We start from the raw sequence: 20748 nt of genomic DNA, 5'->3' as shown, positions 1-20748 counted from the left end.
ATAAAAGTATGTAAATAGTCCTAGAATAGAAAAAATAAATCTGTGAATGTGAGTTGTAAATATAAAAATATGACACTGCAGCAGGTACAGGCTGCTCTGCCCTTTCCTGTAGAGGGCGCCAGAGTTGTGAGTTCAGTCCAGTTTATTGTTCAGATGAACACCAAGGTACCTGTAGTTCTCCACAGCCTCAATGTCCAGACCCTGGATGTTCAGTGAATTCGTGGTTTATTAACCTCGTGTATAACACACACACCGCCAGTGCAGCACTACTGGGATCCCGGACACAGCAAACCCCGCTCGGCCACTCTGCTGTAGCCGCAGCCCGTGTTCAGCCACCACATGAAGCCGCCTGCCGCTATAAAACCCCGCGATCTGGTCCCGGAGCCGAACCGATAGCCGATAATCGCTAATAATCAGATGTAAACAGTCGCGGTCACGTGACGCGGCCAACGTGCTGTTGACGCTCGTTACCAGTGACGAGACGTGATTGGCTCGTTTCAGCGTCACGAACGCTGATTGGTTAAAAACCCCAGGACAGTGATTGGCTCATATTTGGATGACGTCACCAAGAGAAGCGTATATAAAGCGGCGCTCAGGCGGTTCTGCTTTAGAGCGAGTTAGGAGAGACTTTAGAGTCGGAGCGAGTAGCAGAACTTTAGTGGCTTTAGCGATTATTCAGCAGAAATATCAGCGATAGCAGAACGTTCTCTAGAATAATTAATATGCCAAAGAGAAACATGTTTGCTAAAAGCAAAACTGTCCTCAAAGCCAAATGGAAGTCCATTCGTCAAGGCTGCAGAGATCTTGCTGCCAGAATTTCAAATTCACGCTGCAAGCGTCACAACACCCCGAAAGCCAGAGAAGACGGTGGCCATGCTGAAGCAGAAGAGCTCCACAGAGAACTGGAGCAGCTCTACACTGAACTTCATACTTCTGCACAGAAACTGGAGGAAGCGCAGGCCTTTTCTGATCACATTAAAACGTGTCTTCACGAGGAGCGTCATGAAAGACTGGCGCATCGTGAAGCCACGACGTCTGAACTAAAAAGGCTCAAAGTGCTCAATCACACTCTTGAGGACCAATTAGGGGATGAGCGGCAGCTTAGAGAACAACTTGAACTTGAGCTTCACAATGCAAGACTGGAAAATGCCCAACTGCAGGGACAATTCCAGGAGCTAAAGGAGAAGCAAGCTCAGGACCATGACGAATCAGAAAGAGAAGAGCTTCACACAGTGCTGGAAGAGAAGAGGTGCCTCCAAGAGGAAACATCTCAGCTTCGCATGGAGCTCAAAGATTCTGCACAGAGGCTGGAGAAAGCGCAGGTCTTTGCTGAGCACGTCAAAACGTGTCTTCACGAGGAGCGTCATGATAGACTGGCGTATCGCGAAGAATCGTCACGCAAACTAAAAAAGCTCCGAGTTCTCAACCACAAGCTTGAGGAGAAATTAGGGGCTGAGCAGGAGGCTCGAGAAGAGCTTGCACAGAAGTTCAAACTATTGCAAAAGCAGAAGAAAGAAATGTTTAGGAAATGACTTAAGGCTGGTAGTAGGGTGCAAGTAGGGTGCTAGTAGGGTGGTAGTAGCCTAGTGTGTAACACACTCGCCTACAAACCAGAAGACCCCACTTACTACCATTGTGTCCCTGACCAAGACACTTAATCCCGAGTGTCTCCAGGGGGGGACTGTCCATGTCACTATTGATTTTAAATGCTGTAAATTTATTGATACACAATAAAACTGTGAAAAATAAAATGCTGTGGTTGAGCCAGTTTTATTTAGCTATTCGTTTTATGATTATTTTATAGTTTATTAAAAATAATGTGGGACTGAGAAATTCCATAAGATGTTTCCTTCAATTGGTGTAAAATTGGTTGAATGTATTTCTCCCAACAATGAAAACCTTTAAAGTTTTTATAGATATATTATATATAACATAGACGTTAACCATTAAGAGTTCCATTAATATCTTCATCTATTTCTTCCTTGAAAATGTAACAGCAAGAACAACAAAAATGACAAAATAAAGAAAATATCAATTTAATAGTGAAATGAATAAAATGCACAGACATAATACTGATACGTACCTTTCTGAAGTTGGAACTTCATAATCAGGATCATTATTGTCTGGGTCCCATTCTGTAGTCAGGAGACCCTCTTCATCTGACTCAAGATCGATGTAGAATGAAATCGCAGAAGAAAGAAATAAATCCAGTAAAATATATTCTTTAAACAGCCAGCAATTTAGAAAATGTATCTGCAAAAAGACAACTTGTGGTGAAGAGTCAAGATACCTTCATTGTTCCTGTGCAAGTAGAGCAAGATAATGTTTGGTGCAAACCAGCAGATGCTCACTTATAATAGCAGCAATAAGAATAAAGAACAAAGAAAACTTCAGATTCATTTAAATGGAACGTATAACGCAATGAAAATGAAATAGAATAAAATGCTCATACATACATGAAGGGTGCACTTATACACGCACATGCGTACACATTGGACAAAACAGTTAAAAAAATGAATATATACATTATGATTTTTTCTTCGTCTAGCACTTAACAATCTCTGAGCATGCTCTTCGCTGACAAGTTGAGCCTTATCAGGGCTCTTAGTTTGTAAATTCTATATTCTATATTTGTATATTCTATAGAAATCGAACGAGAATTGCTGGTGTCTTCCTCTTGTAAGTCGCTTTGGATAAAAGTGTCTGCTAAATAAAGTAAAGTAAAGTAAAGGGTGCATGTCACTACACTCCACCTCTCCATTTGCCACTTGGACCAGAAAGACACTTACATTAGAATGCTATCCATAGATTTCAGGTCAGCATTCAACACATAAGATAAGATAAACTAGACTAAAATAAAATAAGATAAGAAGAGATAAAATAAAATAAAATAAAATAAGATCCTATATTAGTCCCACTAGTGGGAAATTTACACTGTAAATGTATAAGATTAGAGCAGCAAAAACAATAGCACAGACACTATGTTGACTGTTTAATATAAGATTTATTATAAAAGTATGTAAATAGTCCTAGAATAGAAAAAATAAATCTGTGAATGTGAGTTGTAAATATAAAAATATGACACTGCAGCAGGTACAGGCTGCTCTGCCCTTTCCTGTAGAGGGCGCCAGAGTTGTGAGTTCAGTCCAGTTTATTGTTCAGATGAACACCAAGGTACCTGTAGTTCTCCACAGCCTCAATGTCCAGACCCTGGATGTTCAGTGAATTCGTGGTTTATTAACCTCGTGTATAACACACACACCGCCAGTGCAGCACTACTGGGATCCCGGACACAGCAAACCCCGCTCGGCCACTCTGCTGTAGCCGCAGCCCGTGTTCAGCCACCACATGAAGCCGCCTGCCGCTATAAAACCCCGCGATCTGGTCCCGGAACCGAACCGATAGCCGATAATCGCTAATAATCAGATGTAAACAGTCGCGGTCACGTGACGCGGCCAACGTGCTGTTGACGCTCGTTACCAGTGACGAGACGTGATTGGCTCGTTTCAGCGTCACGAACGCTGATTGGTTAAAAACCCCAGGACAGTGATTGGCTCATATTCGGATGACGTCACCAAGAGAAGCGTATATAAAGCGGCGCTCAGGCGGTTCTGCTTTAGAGCGAGTTAGGAGAGACTTTAGAGTCGGAGCGAGTAGCAGAACTTTAGTGGCTTTAGCGATTATTCAGCAGAAATATCAGCGATAGCAGAACGTTCTCTAGAATAATTAATATGCCAAAGAGAAACATGTTTTCTAAAAGCAAAACTGTCCTCAAAGCCAAATGGAAGTCCATTCGTCAAGGCTGCAGAGATCTTGCTGCCAGAATTTCAAATTCACGCTGCAAGCGTCACAACACCCCGAAAGCCAGAGAAGACGGTGGCCATGCTGAAGCAGAAGAGCTCCACAGAGAACTGGAGCAGCTTTACACTGAACTTCATACTTCTGCACAGAAACTGGAGGAAGCGCAGGCCTTTTCTGATCACATTAAAACGTGTCTTCACGAGGAGCGTCATGAAAGACTGGCGCATCGTGAAGCCACGACGTCTGAACTAAAAAGGCTCAAAGTGCTCAATCACACTCTTGAGGACCAATTAGGGGATGAGCGGCAGCTTAGAGAACAACTTGAACTTGAGCTTCACAATGCAAGACTGGAAAATGCCCAACTGCAGGGACAATTCCAGGAGCTAAAGGAGAAGCAAGCTCAGGACCATGAGGAATCAGAAAGAGAAGAGCTTCACACAGTGCTGGAAGAGAAGAGGTGCCTCCAAGAGGAAACATCTCAGCTTCGCATGGAGCTCAAAGATTCTGCACAGAGGCTGGAGAAAGCGCAGGTCTTTGCTGAGCACGTCAAAACGTGTCTTCACGAGGAGCGTCATGATAGACTGGCGTATCGCGAAGAATCGTCACGCAAACTAAAAAAGCTCCGAGATCTCAACCACAAGCTTGAGGAGAAATTAGGGGCTGAGCAGGAGGCTCGAGAAGAGCTTGCACAGAAGTTCAAACTATTGCAAAAGCAGAAGAAAGAAAAGCTCCAGAAATGACTCAAGGCTGGTAGTAGGGTGCAAGTAGGGTGCTAGTAGGGTGGTAGTAGCCTAGTGTGTAACACACTCGCCTACAAACCAGAAGACCCCACTTACTACCATTGTGTCCCTGACCAAGACACTTAATCCCGAGTGTCTCCAGGGGGGGACTTTCCGTGTCACTATTGATTTTAAATGCTGTAAATTTATTGATACACAATAAAACTGTGAATAATAAAATGCTGTGGTTGAGCCAGTTTTATTTAGCTATTAGTTTTATGATTATTTTATGGTTTATTAAAAATAATGTGGGACTGAGAAATTCCATAAGATGTTTCCTTCAATTGGTGTAAAATTGGTAGAATGTATTTCTCCCAACAATGAAAACCTTCAAAGTTTTTATATATATATATATATTATATATAACTTAGACGTTAACCATTAAGAGTTCCATTGATATCTTCATCTATTTCTTCCTTGAAAATGTAACAGCAAGAACAACAAAAATTACAAAATAAAGAAAATATCAATTTAATAGTGAAATGAATAAAATGCACAGACATAATACTGGTACGTACGTACCTTTCTGAAGTTGGAACTTCATAATCAGGATCATTATTGTCTGGGTCCCATTCTGTAGTCAGGAGACCCTCTTCATCTGCCTCAAGATCGATGTAGAATGAAATCGCAGAAGAAAGAAATAAATCCAGTAAAATATATTCTTTAAACAGCCAGCAATTTAGAAAATGTATCTGCAAAAAGACAACTTGGGGTGAAGAGTCAAGATACCTTCATTGTTCCTGTGCAAGTAGAGCAAGATAATGTTTGGTGCAAACCAGCAGATGCTCACTTATAATAGCAGCAATAAGAATAAAGAACAAAGAAAACTTCAGATTCATTTAAATGGAACGTATAACGCAATGAAAATGAAATAGAATAAAATGCTCATACATACATGAAGGGTGCACTTATACACGCACATGCGTACACATTGCACAAAACAATTCAAAAATGAATATATACAATATCATTTTTTCTTCGCCTAGCACTTAACAATCTCTGAACATGCTCTTCGCTGACAAGTTGAGCCTTATCAGGGCTCTTAGTTTGTAAATTCTATATTCTATATTTGTATATTCTATAGAAATCGAACAAGAATTGCTGGTGTCTTCCTCTTGTAAGTCGCTTTGGATAAAAGTGTCTGCTAAATAAAGTAAAGTAAAGTAAAGTAAAGGGTGCATGTCACTACACTCCACCTCTCCATTTCCCACTTCGACCAGAAAGACACTTACATTAGAATGCTATCAATAGATTTCAGTTCAGCATTCAACACATCAGATAAGATAAACTAAAATAAAATAAGATAAGAAGAGATAAAATAAAATAAAATAGGATAAGATCCTATATTAGTCCTACTAGTGGGAAATTTACATTGTCATGGCAGAATAAGAGCAGCAAAAAATAAAAAGCATAGAGAATATGGCGACCGTATAATATAAAAAGTCACCATACAAATAAATAGTCTGGAATAAAACTGTGGATGAGTGTGTATATATAAATAAATGTATTCGTGTATGTCTGTGTACATACAGTCAATCCCAGAATTATTCATACCCCTGGCAAATTTGGACCGGAAGTCAAATTTTATTCAACCAACAAGTTTTTTTTTGAGTGGAAATTACACAGGCGACTGTCAGAAGATAATAAGACAACGTACAGTCATTGTCGGGGAAAAATCTCAGCTTTTATGTACTTTTGAGCCAAAAGTGTCATGTCCATTTATTCATACCCTTCTCAATAATCAATACAAAACCCTTTATTGGCTGTTACAGCAATCAAACACTTCCTATAATTACAGACCCGCTTCTTGCATGTCCCCACAGGTACTTTTTCCCATTCATCTTTAGCAATGAGCTCCAGCTCTTTCAGGTTGGAGGCTCTCCTTGGCATCATCACTCTGATCTTTAGCTCCCTCCACAGGTTCACAACTGGCCACTGCAACAGGTTCATGTTAACCGTGCTAACCATTTCTTCACCACTTTTGCTGTGTGTTTTGGGTCGTTGTCGTTATCAATGCACTATAATTTAATTGAAGTAGTCCAACAAATTTTTATCAAATGCAGCTGCAATAAAATAATTACAATAAATAAGTGAAAAACCTATATCATTAAAAGGAAATGAAGTTATTAAGTTATATTTTGCATTTTATCTCCAATTAAGACATGAGACAAAACCCATTGAGGTGTTTTTATTGATAGCCAGTAAAACCACCAAAGGATGGACAGTGCAGCTTACATTGTAGTTGTTAAATGTTAGAACAACCTGGAAATCACTTACAATTCAATAATTAAATATACACACCAATATATTAACTTTTAGACTTCAGGTTTACCTTTTTAAAAAGGATTTAAGAGCGGTGAACTGAAATAGTACTTATGTAACAGGTTTGAGACAGACCAAGCTGGACGTCGGGTTTGTACAGATAGAGTCCCAGGTTCTCACACAAGTACTGAACATCCAGACCTACACGTCTGCTCTGTGATCAAGCACCACTGTCTATCTGATTCCAAAACTCTAAGACACACCACCATCCACACCCATGGCTAAGTTATGATATTAAGTTATGATATTTCAAGCTCTGGGATGGTTCATGTCTGCAAGTCCTTCAGCGCTTAACACTGTATGAACTCCAACTTCACATTCTTACAGGGTCCAGTTCATGGTTTGTAGTGTTCAGCATTCTCCTTAACGCAAGTGTTGTGCGTGCTGGGGATTTACAGGATCCGAAGCGACGGTGCTGAGGACTCTGAGGATGTGGGAATTGTGACCAAAGGCATTAAAGTCCTGAGCAAGATTGGCAGTGTCATCATGCTGTTTGGGCTCATTTATGCCCTTGATTTAAGCTTTCCACAAAACCTCAAGTACACGTTTGAGTTTTTCCAGAAGGTTTTAATAAATTTGGATGGACACAAGCTGGATACAGATACAGCAGCTAAAAATCAAGTAGTTCACAGAACAGGTAAACACAGGTCACAAAGTACAATTTTTATTTGGTTTGCTTTTCCATTTTCATCTTTGGCTTCAGTCAACAGCCAATGACCATCAGAGGCAGACCATGGGAGTTCTTCACTGGACGCTGTTTAACAGTATTGGTGAACCATGTAGAGTGATTTTGCTCTTCCCAGACAAACACAAACTATGGGTTGGTTGGGTTTAAGTTTGGAATTCCATGGTCTTCACCTCAAGCTGGCCTGCTTCACCTTCAACTTTTTCAACTTGCCATAAAGCTGGTGGCAGTGTCAGCTGGTGCATCCATATTTTCCCACATGACACGCAACTCAAGTCAAGTTGAAATGGATCAAAACTGTAATTCCCTTAGATTTGTTTTGGTGTAACAAGTCAGACTTTACGGTTTGTTACATTTAAATGAGTTATTAGTAATTTAATACTAGTTATTAAATGGGTTAGTGGTCGATTAAACCAGTTTCTGTTTTTCAGTGTCTGAGTATTGTATGTACTATGGGGAAGAAATCAATACTACAGGTTCACTACCCTGGAAGGGCGTCCCTCTCTGTATCACTCCATTTTACTTCTGGTTTGGTCAATGACCTGATACGGTAGGTAATGTAGATTTACAAAAAAAGAGTGTCTTTTCATGAAAATATTTGTGTGATTGTATTTGCGTAATTACTAGTAATAAGTAGACGTGAAATGAAATACGCGGTGAACCGGTGTGGGCTGGACGTGCCACTTCTTCACATCGACTGAAGTAAAAGTGAAGGAGAAGTGAACAGTGGTGTCCTTTACGTAGAATTACGGGAAAAGCTGAAGAGCGAAACCGAGAGCAGAATGCCACTGAACTTGAAGAATAGTGCAAGTATCTTAATAATAATAATAATAAAAAACTATGAACGTATAAAATGATGTTTGGCGCCATTTATCATATCATGTGATATTTATTTCTATTTTCCACTCCTCCATTTTAAAAAGGGGGAGATAATGTGCATTAGAGGGAAGTTCAGCCTCCCAGAGGGATGTTAATTGAATAAGTATGAACGTGAGAGTGTGGGACGAGGTCAAACGCAGACAAGCCACACCGAAGCCACAAGAAGGACGTGCATATAGACACCGAGAAGATGGGCTTCCCCACCAATACCGTCCTGAACGTCACTGTCCCCGTGGGTTCACAAACAGGGAGGGAGTCGTCGTGTTTGTGGTCGCCATGGTGCCAGGGCCTTTACCAAAGAATTTCCTAAATCCGAGTCTATTTAAATAGTATATTTATAATTTAACTCTTTATAGTGTGTACAGTATGTGTAAATGTCCAGAAAACTATATCGTCAGTCAAGAGACAGAAAAGAAGAAGCGAACGCGCATCAAGTTCCTTCAACGGATCTAAAACGTCTGGAAGAACATTAAACCAGGACCAAAGAACTCAAAGCGTAATATCAGACATGAGACAGAAACAGTGGAGGAAGCAAAGCAGCTCAGTCTAGAGCATCATATCCAAGAAGAAAAGAAGAAGCGAACCTGCTTCAAGTTCCTTCCATGGATCAAAAAAGTCTGGAGGCGTAAACAAGACCGAAGAAAACGAACAAAGATGGAAATCAAGTATCAGCGACTGAAGCCAAGCACAGAACTTCTTATGGAGATAGAGGAACTTCAAACCAGAGCAGTCTTACAAAGCACAATGTCAGACGTGATGGAGTTAGAGGGACTTCAAACCAGAGCAGTCTTACAAAGCACAACGTCAGACGTGATGGAGAAAGAGGGACTTCAAAGCAAGGCGGACATGCAAGGTACAACGGCAACCATGATGGAGATAGAGGAACTTCAAAGCAAGGCGGACATGCAAGGTACAAAGGCAACCATGATGGAGAAACATGGTAAAAAGCTGAGCAGGGCTTTCGAGCGAAGTACAACATCAGCCCTGAGAGAGAAACAGGGATGGAAGCGAAGTAGAGCAGTCGCGCGAAGGACAACGTCAGCCCTGATGGAGATAAAGAAACAGAAAAGCAGAGCGGACTTGCAAGGTAGAGCGGCAGCCACGATGGAGATAGAGAAACATCAAACCAGACCGGACTTGCAAGGTAGAGCGGCAGCAGTGATGGAGATAGAGGAACAGCAAAGTAGAGCAGTCGCGCGAAAGACAACATCAGCCCTGAGAGAGAAACAGGGATGGAAGCAAAGTAGAGCAGTCGCACGAAGGACAACGTCAGCCCTGATGGAGATAAAGAAACAGAAAACAAGAGAGGACTTGCAAGGTAGAGCGGCAGCCATGATTGAGATAAAGGAACAGCAAAGTAGAGCAGTCGCGCGATAGAGAATGTCTGGAGCAACGTCTGGATCTATAACGGTGACCTACCATTGTAGGACACAGATCTATAACGCTGGTTCATAACACACTACTGATATAGATGATGCACAGTCACATGCTCCTAAAATGCACGACCCATCTACTCATTAATTCATCACTGAAGCAAAGCAGATCAGGAGAGTTATAAAGCAGAACAAACCTCCATGAGACACAGATGAACAGATACAGTTCATCAACCATCATGTCTGAACTGCTCGGGCCCGACAGCGCAGAGTTGCTGCAATGTTAAAAATTCAACCCCCGTTTAACATTAACATAGAAAATGCAACGAGAATGAAAAATGTTTTAATGTTTTTTAAAAAGAACGAAACAATTTAGTATTGGAGCTTGTATCTCATATTCTTTTCCTGATCTTAAGATATATTTCAATGTTTGGTGAATTTACATTTATGGCTTGTACCAGATGTTCTTGTAAAAAAATAAAGGCAAGACATGTTTTAAAGACCCTCAGTCTGATGTTACCTGGCATGAAAGAGGCATGATGAACAAGACACTTAACCCTGTAAATGCAGGATCAGGGTGTTGGAGTTTACTGTGTAAAAGGTGACAAATACGTAGACAGTGAAAAATACCAGAAAAATGTCAAAGTTGAGAAATATTTACAACAAGATGTTTCTGGGGGACATTCAAAATTACACTGAGGTCTTCTTGAAAGTTAAAAGCACCACCCTTCACACAGCAGAGAATCAGTGCAACTCGAATCTGTTCCTTATTATTGTCATTAATTGTCATTATTGTCCCTGTGTGTGTGTGTGTGTGTGTGTGTGTGTGTGTGTGTGTGTTGTACAGGCCCAGTGCAGCCTTCTTCAGAAAGACACTACAAGCCTGGACGCTCGTGTTGTTGAGCTGGACAAGAACGTCGCTCAGCTCAGGGCGGAGCTGGAGCAGGCCACCCAGAGGGAGAGGCTGCTGGTGGACTTTCCTGAACTCAGTGGTCCACCTCAGGGCAAAGTAGTCCAGAGTAAGAACCTCCAATGTGAAGCTTCGTAACTGGAGACATTAGGAGCTCAGACTCCACAGATTCACACCGTCCACTTCTCAGCCTTTATATCATTTGGCCGCATTAGTGCTGGGGAGAGGAGTCTAGCATCTGCAAGCTCCACCTACCACATGGAAACACACAGAACACACCTACTGGGAGCCAGTGGATGGAGAGTAGTTGGGAGTCTAAGCTCGATTGCTTTTTCACAAGGACCCGGATTGAGCATTGCAAAAAAATTTATTTGAATTGTGAGAAATGAATTTGCGTTACATTTTTTGCGATATAAAGTGCAGTTTCTATTTCCATTTCCACATTCAGTTCGTACAATTCAGATTTAATTTTATTCAATTCCATTTCAGTTTCTACTGCACAAATCTCTGCCCATAATCTACAGGTAAAAAAATAAAACAATGCTGTTTTGGCGTTGAAATGGTTAATAGTAAAGAAGTAAAAGTCAAGACCCGCCCTTTTCAATCCTGGCCAATCACTGGCCACGTAGTAATGATTGGCGGGATTTTGACCAATTGGGATAAATGGCGCGAAATCAGCCTCTACACGCTGGTTCTTCCTGTCTTCCTCTGCAGCTACAGCGTAGCATTTTATTTGAAAGGTGTCCTTTTGCTAAAATTCTATTTATTGGAGCTGTTTGTGTAGTTGGTAGGGTGGAAGACGGTATGTCTGTTTATTTAACGAAGAAAAGATCCTAATAAAATGTATATATAAAACTGTTTACTCTGAGTAAAGAAATGCGCTGCAGCCTGTCTGCTCCTGCTTTAACAGAACATGGATAAACCGAGGCCGAAACGTCAAAATGAAAACCCGCTGTTTGGACAAGGGAATCGAAGCGGAGTGCGGCCAAAGATTCGAAAACGTGAGTTGTCGACCTTCTGTAAATGTTGGACCGTATTCCTGAGCAACTCTATTTGCCAGCATTTCCAAATTTCTGCTTAATGTGATCGAGTAATCATGTCCAATATAGTTGGTTGTGCCGGCGTTATATAGTTAGTGGTTAGTTGGTGCCGCCGGCGTTATTTGGTTGGTTGTGCCGGCGTTATATAGTTAGTGGTTAGTTGGTGCCGCCGGCGTTATTTGGTTGGTTGTGCCGGCGTTATATAGTTGGTGCCGCCGGTGCTGTGTAGTTGGGTTAGATGGTGCCGACCGGTGATATGTAATAAATAACACTTGCACACGCACATAAGTACACATAATATTCATACACCGGGAGAATATGTTTCCTGGCCTTTTCACAGGAATCCGAACGCTGAGAACAGCGGTGCTGCGAGCACCGTGAAGAAGAGGAACTTTAGAACTAGCAGGAAACCTCCTGACCAGCCGAGCGACGTCACCATTAAAGACGCTCAGCAGTTAGAAGATGGCTGTAGAGCGAGTGCTTGATTAACGATGAAACAGACCAGACAACTCTAATATTTACTTTACTTCATTTAGCAGAAGCTTTTATCCAAAGCGACTTACAAGAGGAAGACACCAGCAATTCTCGTTCGGTTTCTATAGAATTTTGAGTTTACAAAACTAAGCCCTGATAAGGCTCAGACTTGTCAGCAAAGAGCATGCTCGGAGATTAAGTGCTAGACAAAGAAAAATTTTATATATATATATATATATATGATGTTTTTATTTGTATTGTTTTGTGCAATGTGTACTTATGTGCGTGTGCCAGTGTTATTTATTACATATCACCGGTCGGCACCATCTAACCCAACTACACAGCACCGGCGGCACCAACTATATAACGCCGGCACAACCAACCAAATAACGCCGGCGGCACCAACTAACCACTAACTATATAACGCCGGCACAACCAACTAACCCAACTACACAACGCCGGCGGCACCAACTATATAACGCCGGCACAACCAACCAAATAACGCCGGCGGCACCAACTAACCACTAACTATATAACGCCGGCACAACCAACTAACCCAACTACACAACGCCGGCGGCACCAACTATATAACGCCGGCACAACCAACCAAATAACGCCGGCGGCACCAACTAACCACTAACTATATAACGCCGGCACAACCAACTAACCCAACTAAACAATGCCGGCGGCACAACTATATAACTCCGGCACAACCAACTAACCCAACTACACAATTCCGGCACAACCAACTAACCCAACTATATAACGCCGGCACAACCAACTAACCCAACTATATAACGCCGGCACAACCAACTAACCCAACTATATAACGCCAGCGGCACCAACTAACCCAACTATATAACGCCGGCGGCACCAACTAACCCAACTATATAACGCCGGCACAACCAACTAACCCAACTATATAACGCCGGCACAACCAACTAACCCAACTACACAATTCCGGCACAACCAACTAACCCAACTATATAACGCCGGCGGCACCAACTAACCCAACTATATAACACCGGCACAACCAACTAACCCAACTATATAACGCCGGCGGCACCAACTAACCCAACTATATAACACCGGCACAACCAACTAACCCAACTATATAACACCGGCACAACCAACTAACCCAACTACACAATTCCGGCACAACCAACTAACCCAACTATATAACGCCGGCGGCACCAACTAACCCAACTATATAACACCGGCACAACCAACTAACCCAACTATATAACGCCGGCACAACCAACTAACCCAACTACACAATTCCGGCACAACCAACTAACCCAACTATATAACGCCGGCGGCACCAACTAACCCAACTATATAACACCGGCACAACCAACTAACCCAACTATATAACGCCGGCGGCACCAACTAACCCAACTATATAACACCGGCACAACCAACTAACCCAACTATATAACACCGGCACAACCAACTAACCCAACTACACAATTCCGGCACAACCAACTAACCCAACTATATAACGCCGGCGGCACCAACTAACCCAACTATATAACACCGGCACAACCAACTAACCCAACTATATAACGCCGGCACAACCAACTAACCCAACTACACAATTCCGGCACAACCAACTAACCCAACTATATAACACCGGCACAACCAACTAACCCTGGAATGTTTTACTAGCTCGTGGTCAGATGTATTCTGAATTACGAAAGCTTCTGGTTCACGTGTCTGTTTTCATGCAGTTGAGGGTTCCAGCTGTCAGCCCTTCGCAGAGCGGTCATATTTTAATAATATTGTTGCAGAAAACGTCACCTGCACTTCAAACGGTATTGATAAATTCAAGAACAAGAATTAAAAAACTTTAATTGTGAGAACTTTCTGATAAATTGAAATCTATTTGATTGTGATTTTATTTTTTGTCTTTGTTCCAAATAGTACAGATTAACAATGATTCAACAACGTCTCACAGTTCAAGGTAAATTTTAAATATCTGTTCGAAACCGTGTGGGGAGGAACTGCCACGCCTACACCTACATCACTTCTGTGTACTGTTATTATTCGTTTAGCACAGATTAGGTAATAAATCATGGTGCCCATTGCTCTCCAATGCCCATTGCTCTCTTCGTGCTGCAGTGTTTTTGACCTGTAATTGTTGGCCCGAGTCTAATAAAAAGCCTGAAACAATGGGCTCCATTTTTTTTATAATTTTCGAGCTTGCGCAGTAAATGATCGGTCAGCAATCACGAATTCCCAGTCTGTAGAACTTTTCCTTATGATTCACTGCTTGTAAATGTGTTTCAATGATTTGGTAAGTGTTTTGCGTGTTTAGTGAAATTTTAAATTTTAATTTGATTTGCAAATATCAAGAGCTGAGTGTTCCACTTCACGACAGGAAATGACCAGGAAAAACCGCTCAGTGTACGTCCAGCTTAAGTGTAGATCTCCCAGTGCATGTAACAATTACAGCTCTATTCACAATGACAATCACTTTCATAATATTCATACACCGGGAGAATATGTTTCCTGGCCTTTTCACAGGAATCCGAACGCTGAGAACAGCGGTGCTGCGAGCACCGTGAAGAAGAGGAACTTTAGAACTAGCAGGAAACCTCCTGACCAGCCGAGCGACGTCACCATTAAAGACGCTCAGCAGTTAGAAGATGGCTGTAGAGTGAGTGCTTGATTATCCTACCGTTAACAGATCATCGCTAAAATTTAATTAATGTCATTTCTTTTCAGGTCACAGTTACAGGGAAGATTGCTAATCTTATGCATGAGGGGACAGCATACGTCCATGGAAATGATCTCCGGCTACATGTCTTCGTCTTTGCGGACCACACTGGTTCAGTGCGCTTAACTGTTTGGATGAACTCGGAGTTGGACTTGAAGGTTGGACAGTTTTACACTTTGAGTAATATTGCAGTGAAAATCTTTAAATCCAGAAAATATCTCAGCACCACACCTGATACCACATCAGTAATTTCACCTCTGAACGGTCGGAACGTTGTACCCGTCCAAACAAATCGTACTCTTCACCGTGGACCAATAATCGCTGCCAGAGTTTCTGTGAAATATTACTGTGTTTGTAAGTCCCAGCTGGACAGTTTGTCTGCTGATGTGGACAAGATAAAATGTGAAGAATGTAAAAAGAGCGTGAGATCTGATTCCATACGCTGTGTCAGGTGGAGTGAGGTCACTGTCGGAACCACAGAAGGCAACATTAGTTGTGGTCTGAGCGACGGCTTTTTAAATAATTTAATAGCCGTGGATCGATATGGCTGGTGCGACACAGATCAACTTGAGAGAGAGCTGACCGACATCAGCCATGTTTATGTGGTTATGGAGGACGGGGACGTTGTCGCTGTCAATTTGAAAGGCTTTGAAAGGCGGGAATGTCCATATTAAACTGACTACTATGCGATGCACATAATGTATTCAAACAGATAAATACATAAACAACTAAAAACACATGATTTATGTATTACTCATAGACTACATATGTTTCAAATAAATTTAAGCCAGTACATTTATGTCCCAGAAAAAGGCCCATGACCATCTGAAACCCCCCCAGTAGAGAATCACTGGTTTACAGGGTCGGACTAGGGGCTCTTTATAAAATCTCTGTGTGCAGGGCTGCTGTATTTGCTACGGTGTTTCTGGTTCTGAATTATTGGAGGGACAACTTAATAATGTTTGCAGCCACTTAGATTCTCATATTGTGACAGAAACAGATTTAAAAAGGGAAAGAGTGAGAATATTCTTTGATATCAAGCCTTTATTTTCCTGGAACTGTTCTGCATTTTTAAACTTTTGACATTTGTATATAGATATCTTTGTTCATCTCAGTTTTTTTCTTTATACCATAAAAAGTATAGAATCACACTTATTGTTGTCTCTTATTTGAACTATGATTAATAAAGTGTGGAGTGAATTCAGACTTTTCCTGTAGTGTTTTTTTTCTGTTGAACAGTATTTGCTATGTTGAGGTGCGTCCAGTAATTCTCACAGGTGAAGTATTCTGGTGTCGGTTTGATGTAGAATGTAGTGTCCCTTCCAAACAGTAATGTGTCAGGATTGGCTCCAGGTGAGGTTGCCAGCTGGGGTCAATTCTGACAGCGTTTAAAAGTCTGCGACTCCTTCTGAGTTCTGGCAAACGCCACACACCTGCGGGCTCGTTTTTGTTCTACCCTTTATTCCCGTTTACAGCCATCGAGCGGGTGTTTATTTGTGTTCATTTATTGTTTGAAATAAAATCCCTTTTCCAGTATGCCCCGCCTCTGTGCTTCTCTCCCCCGTCAGCACGCCGTCGTGACAGAATGTCGGAGCTCCCACCAAAAGCGCAGAGTAGGAAGAGCTCAGCCAGGCATGGGGAGCGCTGGAAGAACGGCAAGACGTGCTGTTACCGGGAGACGACCCAAGCGTGCTGGTTGAGCGTTATCTTCCCAGAGAGGCGAGGGTCGGAGCGTGGCGTGATTATGTCAACGTCGGTGTACCTCCAGCAGAGAATGCCCCCGACTACTGCCTGTGGGAGCTGGTTACGCCCCGGGGCCGGGATGTCCGCAGGGTGGATGACCCTCGGAGTCACCGGTGGGAGGACACGGATGACGAAAGCGACGATGACGTGGATTGGTGGGCGGTCGGGGCCGGGATGGCTCTGCCAATCGCGCGCTTCCGAGATTGTCGCGACGTCCGTGATGACCCACGTGACTTCCGGGGGTACGAGGGAGACACGGACTATGACGAGAGTGACGAAGACGCGAAATGGGCTCCGCCTATCGTGCCCGTCCCGGATCGTCACAAGGTCCGCGGAGACACACGTCCCTCCCAGCAGTGTGAGGACAGCTGGTGGAAGAGGCGCTGCCGCCTCTCCAGCTCCGGTCCCGACCCGCCTTCCCTCTGCCCGGATGTTCCCCAGCTGAACACCAGCGCCCCCGCCTGCTGTAGTGAACGTCCACCCCCCTCCACGCAACACACCCACCACCATCTCCACCCGCCCTCTTCATTAATCACGTTTCTTCATTAATTTTCAGCTATGAATTTTCTAGCTTTTTTCTTCTTTTCCAAGTTATTTTGTGACTTTGTTAGCGGTATTGTACCGCTGAGCACGTTCAAATCCACTTCGCACAAGGTTAAAATGAACGAAGATTCTTGTAAAATGAGATGTCTCTGTGGCGGTTTAGCTTTCTATAAAGACGATTAGACACAAGCAGATCAGTTCTGAGACGAAACGTGTCGGGACTTCTAGACTTATAATCGATCATGAGGTAACCAAAGGGTTTTTCAGTCGCGTTTTTAAAACATTCCAGAGGTTTCGGTGGTGCACATATTGCGTAAACACTTTTTCAACCTGCTTATTACCCCACGCAACATCAGATAATTCGTCAATAATTATTACCGATGCTTTTGTTGTTGGCAATAGCTGGTCATTAAGTGTCTGGGATCACTTCTATAAATGTGATACTTCTGACTTTTAACAATTTGTCATAAAGAGTTTGCCAGCAGTCGTAAATGTAGACTATATTTTCAATCGTCGTAGATATTCGACTGTCTGCACTGGCGATTAATGTTTTCTCAAAAAAAAATTTCCCCGAGATTGACTGTCCACTCACTATACACGAGATCAAAACCTGAGATAATACATACAACATATTATTGAAAAATTACACACAAACGTATAATAGTAACAAGAGCTTTATACAAATACAACATGTTACAGATGTATTGAAAAATCACGTGTAAATAATAGAGACAAAACCTTTTTACATTTATATACAAAATGTTACAGGCATATTAATGAAGAAAAATTCACATATATATATTTACATATATTAACATATGTTTAACATGTAACATCCCTTAAACTCATCGTGTATCAAAAACCGTAGGGGAGCGTCGTAAAGTACGGAAGCAGTACTCGTTTAGTGTACACAACTTTGAACCTTTTAACGTCTGATTTATTCTGTGATGTGAGGTGTCTTTTATTCCTAGTGATGTTGTCTGTACGTTAAATATGTTGTGCCCCGTCTCTATCTGCACATACAACAACAATAAACCATGGTTCAGTCCCAAACTGCAGCATCTTCGCCAGGCCAAGGAGGAGGCCTTCAGAAGTGGTGACAGGGTCCTGTACAAGCAAGCCAGGAGCACGCTGACCAGGGAGATCAAAGTGGCTAAAAGAAGCTACTCTGAGAAACTGAAAGAACGTTTCTCAGCCAACGACCCTGCGTCAGTCTGGAGAGGCCTGCGAGAGTTCACCAGCTACACACGACCCCCACCCCCTGTACCAGCAAACAAAGACCTGGCAGAAGAACTTCAAATCTTTTGAACGCCTGGTTTTAGCCCATCTAAAGAACATCACGGGACACCAGCTGGACCCCTGCAGTTTGCCTACCAGGTTAACAGGTCGGTGGATGATGTAGAGATTATGGGGTTGCATTACATCCTGCATTACATCCCTCAGTACTGGTGCCCCTCAAGGATGTGTCCTCTTCCCACTGCTCTTCTCCCTGTACACCAATGACTGCACCTCCAGAAACTCAACTGTGAAACTCCTGAAGTTTGCAGACGACACCACTGTCATTGGGCTCATCCAGGATGGTGATGAGTCTGCATACCGACAGGAAGTTGAGCGGCTGGTACTCAGTCAACACAACCTGGAGCTGAACCTGCTCAAGACTGTGGAGATGACAGTGGACATCAGGAGACGTCCTTCAACATTGCTCCCCCTCACCATATCAGACAACCCAGTGTCTATTGTGGGCACCACCATTTCCCAGGACCTGAAATGGGAGACCAACATCTCCCAATCACCTTCAACACTGCACTTTATGTTCTCTCTGTATATGAAATTCTCAGCATTGAGTGTGATTCCCTTGGCCTTCATGCATGTTTTACCATTAGCCGTGATGTAATCATATGTTTTTAGTCCGCTTGAATAAAATCCTGTAATGTAATCCCCAGGGCCTACCTCGTCCGTAAGATCACCCAGATACGGACCGAAGGATGGCTCCCACTCACCGTCTTTTGAGACAAAGATTAGACTCCGAGCATGCTCTTTGCTGACAAGTTAGGCCTTATCAGGGCTCAAAATTCGAACGAGAATTGCTGCCGCATTAGTGCACGAGCTGTTCCACATGTTCATCTGTTAGAAACATCGAAACAATTCGAATGTAATGATTCAACTTTTCAGAGGTGAACAGCTTCATGTGGTGAAATGTTGTTTCTGTTTATGTCACACAGGCCGTCTCTCCACAGCACCAGTCTGCATCTGAAACGTCCCCACAAGAGCAGCTTTGGTCCCACAGCCTTGGCACATCGTAAGTCCTGAACATAGTCAACACAGAAATACAGCTAGTTATAGGCTGCTAGTTATGTGTATCGAGCTAACGACCCATCCAGACATTTGTGTGTAGTTGTTTCTGTATAAAGGGGAGGAGCCTGTATGCATGATTGACAGCTGCTTTACCAATACAGTGTCTCTGGGTCTTCTATACTTAATTTGACTGTATATCTATATTACTCTATATCTCTATTTCTTTCTGTAGTTCTGCTGCACTGACGAAGGGTGAAACAGACGACATGAGACCATGGGTTCAGCCTTCCTCCCGCCACCTGCCCTCCTCCTCATCATCATCCGTTCTTCATCAGCACGCACTGCACCTCGCCATCCCTCCCAACACAATCAACGCTGAACAGGCGTGGCAGGCTGCAAGAAACCGCTATCCAGGCAGCAGGAGGATATTTATTCACAGATCAAATGACAAAAAAAAATATGGATAATTTTTGTTCATACTGTCTGCAATTAAACACAATTTCAGGAAAATTAAATTGTTTTTTCTTTTTTTATTCACATTTTCCAAGTTTTTCTTATTTGGGGTCGTACAATGAAGTGAAAAATCACCAAGTCGTACAAAGCAGCTGTTCTGAAAGTAAAACTACAAGCTCTTTTATTTTCTGTCTCTTTACGAACGTGTTTGTGGTTTTATAAGGATATTTCAGAATTCTGTGTTGTCGCCTTTAAGGCTTTACGACACTGTCGTAAACCGAGCGTTTGCGGCTGCTCGTGTCCAGGGTGATGTGAGTGCCGGGAAGTTTTCTTCCTGTTAGGAACTCTTTCTGGATCCTGTGGTCTGCACCGCTTGGGGAAGGACTGCAGGGAGAGTGACGCTTCCCGGGAACCTGCAGGACCATCCAGGCGACAGAAGTCCGTCATTTTATTTCCACACGGGCAGCGCTCTCAACTAGTAGCGCCACTTTTTACTTCTTTACGGACCTCAGATTCCAGGGAGGGAATTTTGAAGTTAAAAAGGGACAAATACTGTTTGGTTTGTGTTTTGTTCATTAGTGTTTTATGTTAATGGTGTTGCAGTTTTTATTCTGATCGGGTTGTTAATGTGACCAAGTGGCCTGTGCTTCAGTCCAACAATAATGTGATCAAATTATTGGACCGGTAGTTTACTTCTACCAAACCCTGCAGCTCCTCCTGTCATTAGGGTCA

The 20748-nt window shown here is 42.7% G+C and overlaps 1 protein-coding gene across 1 annotated transcript; it reads left to right on the top strand.

Moving 5' to 3' along the window:
• Positions 1-11422: 11422 nt before the first annotated feature.
• LOC114799700 (uncharacterized) lies at positions 11423-20292 on the top strand. The gene is made up of 10 exons (XM_028996498.1): positions 11423-11551; positions 11660-11750; positions 13994-14077; positions 14187-14226; positions 14619-14669; positions 14790-14922; positions 14991-15140; positions 19491-19567; positions 19796-19977; positions 20273-20292. Exons 2-10 carry the CDS (start codon positions 11663-11665, stop codon positions 20290-20292), a joined length of 825 nt encoding a protein of 274 aa, XP_028852331.1. The 5' UTR covers positions 11423-11551; positions 11660-11662.
• Positions 20293-20748: the final 456 nt, after the last annotated feature.

This window comes from Denticeps clupeoides, chromosome 11 (assembly GCF_900700375.1).
Source record: "Denticeps clupeoides chromosome 11, fDenClu1.1, whole genome shotgun sequence".
NCBI lineage: Eukaryota > Metazoa > Chordata > Actinopteri > Clupeiformes > Denticipitidae > Denticeps > Denticeps clupeoides.
Note: the sequence above shows the minus strand (reverse complement) of the source record. Positions and strands in the feature narration are given on the sequence as shown.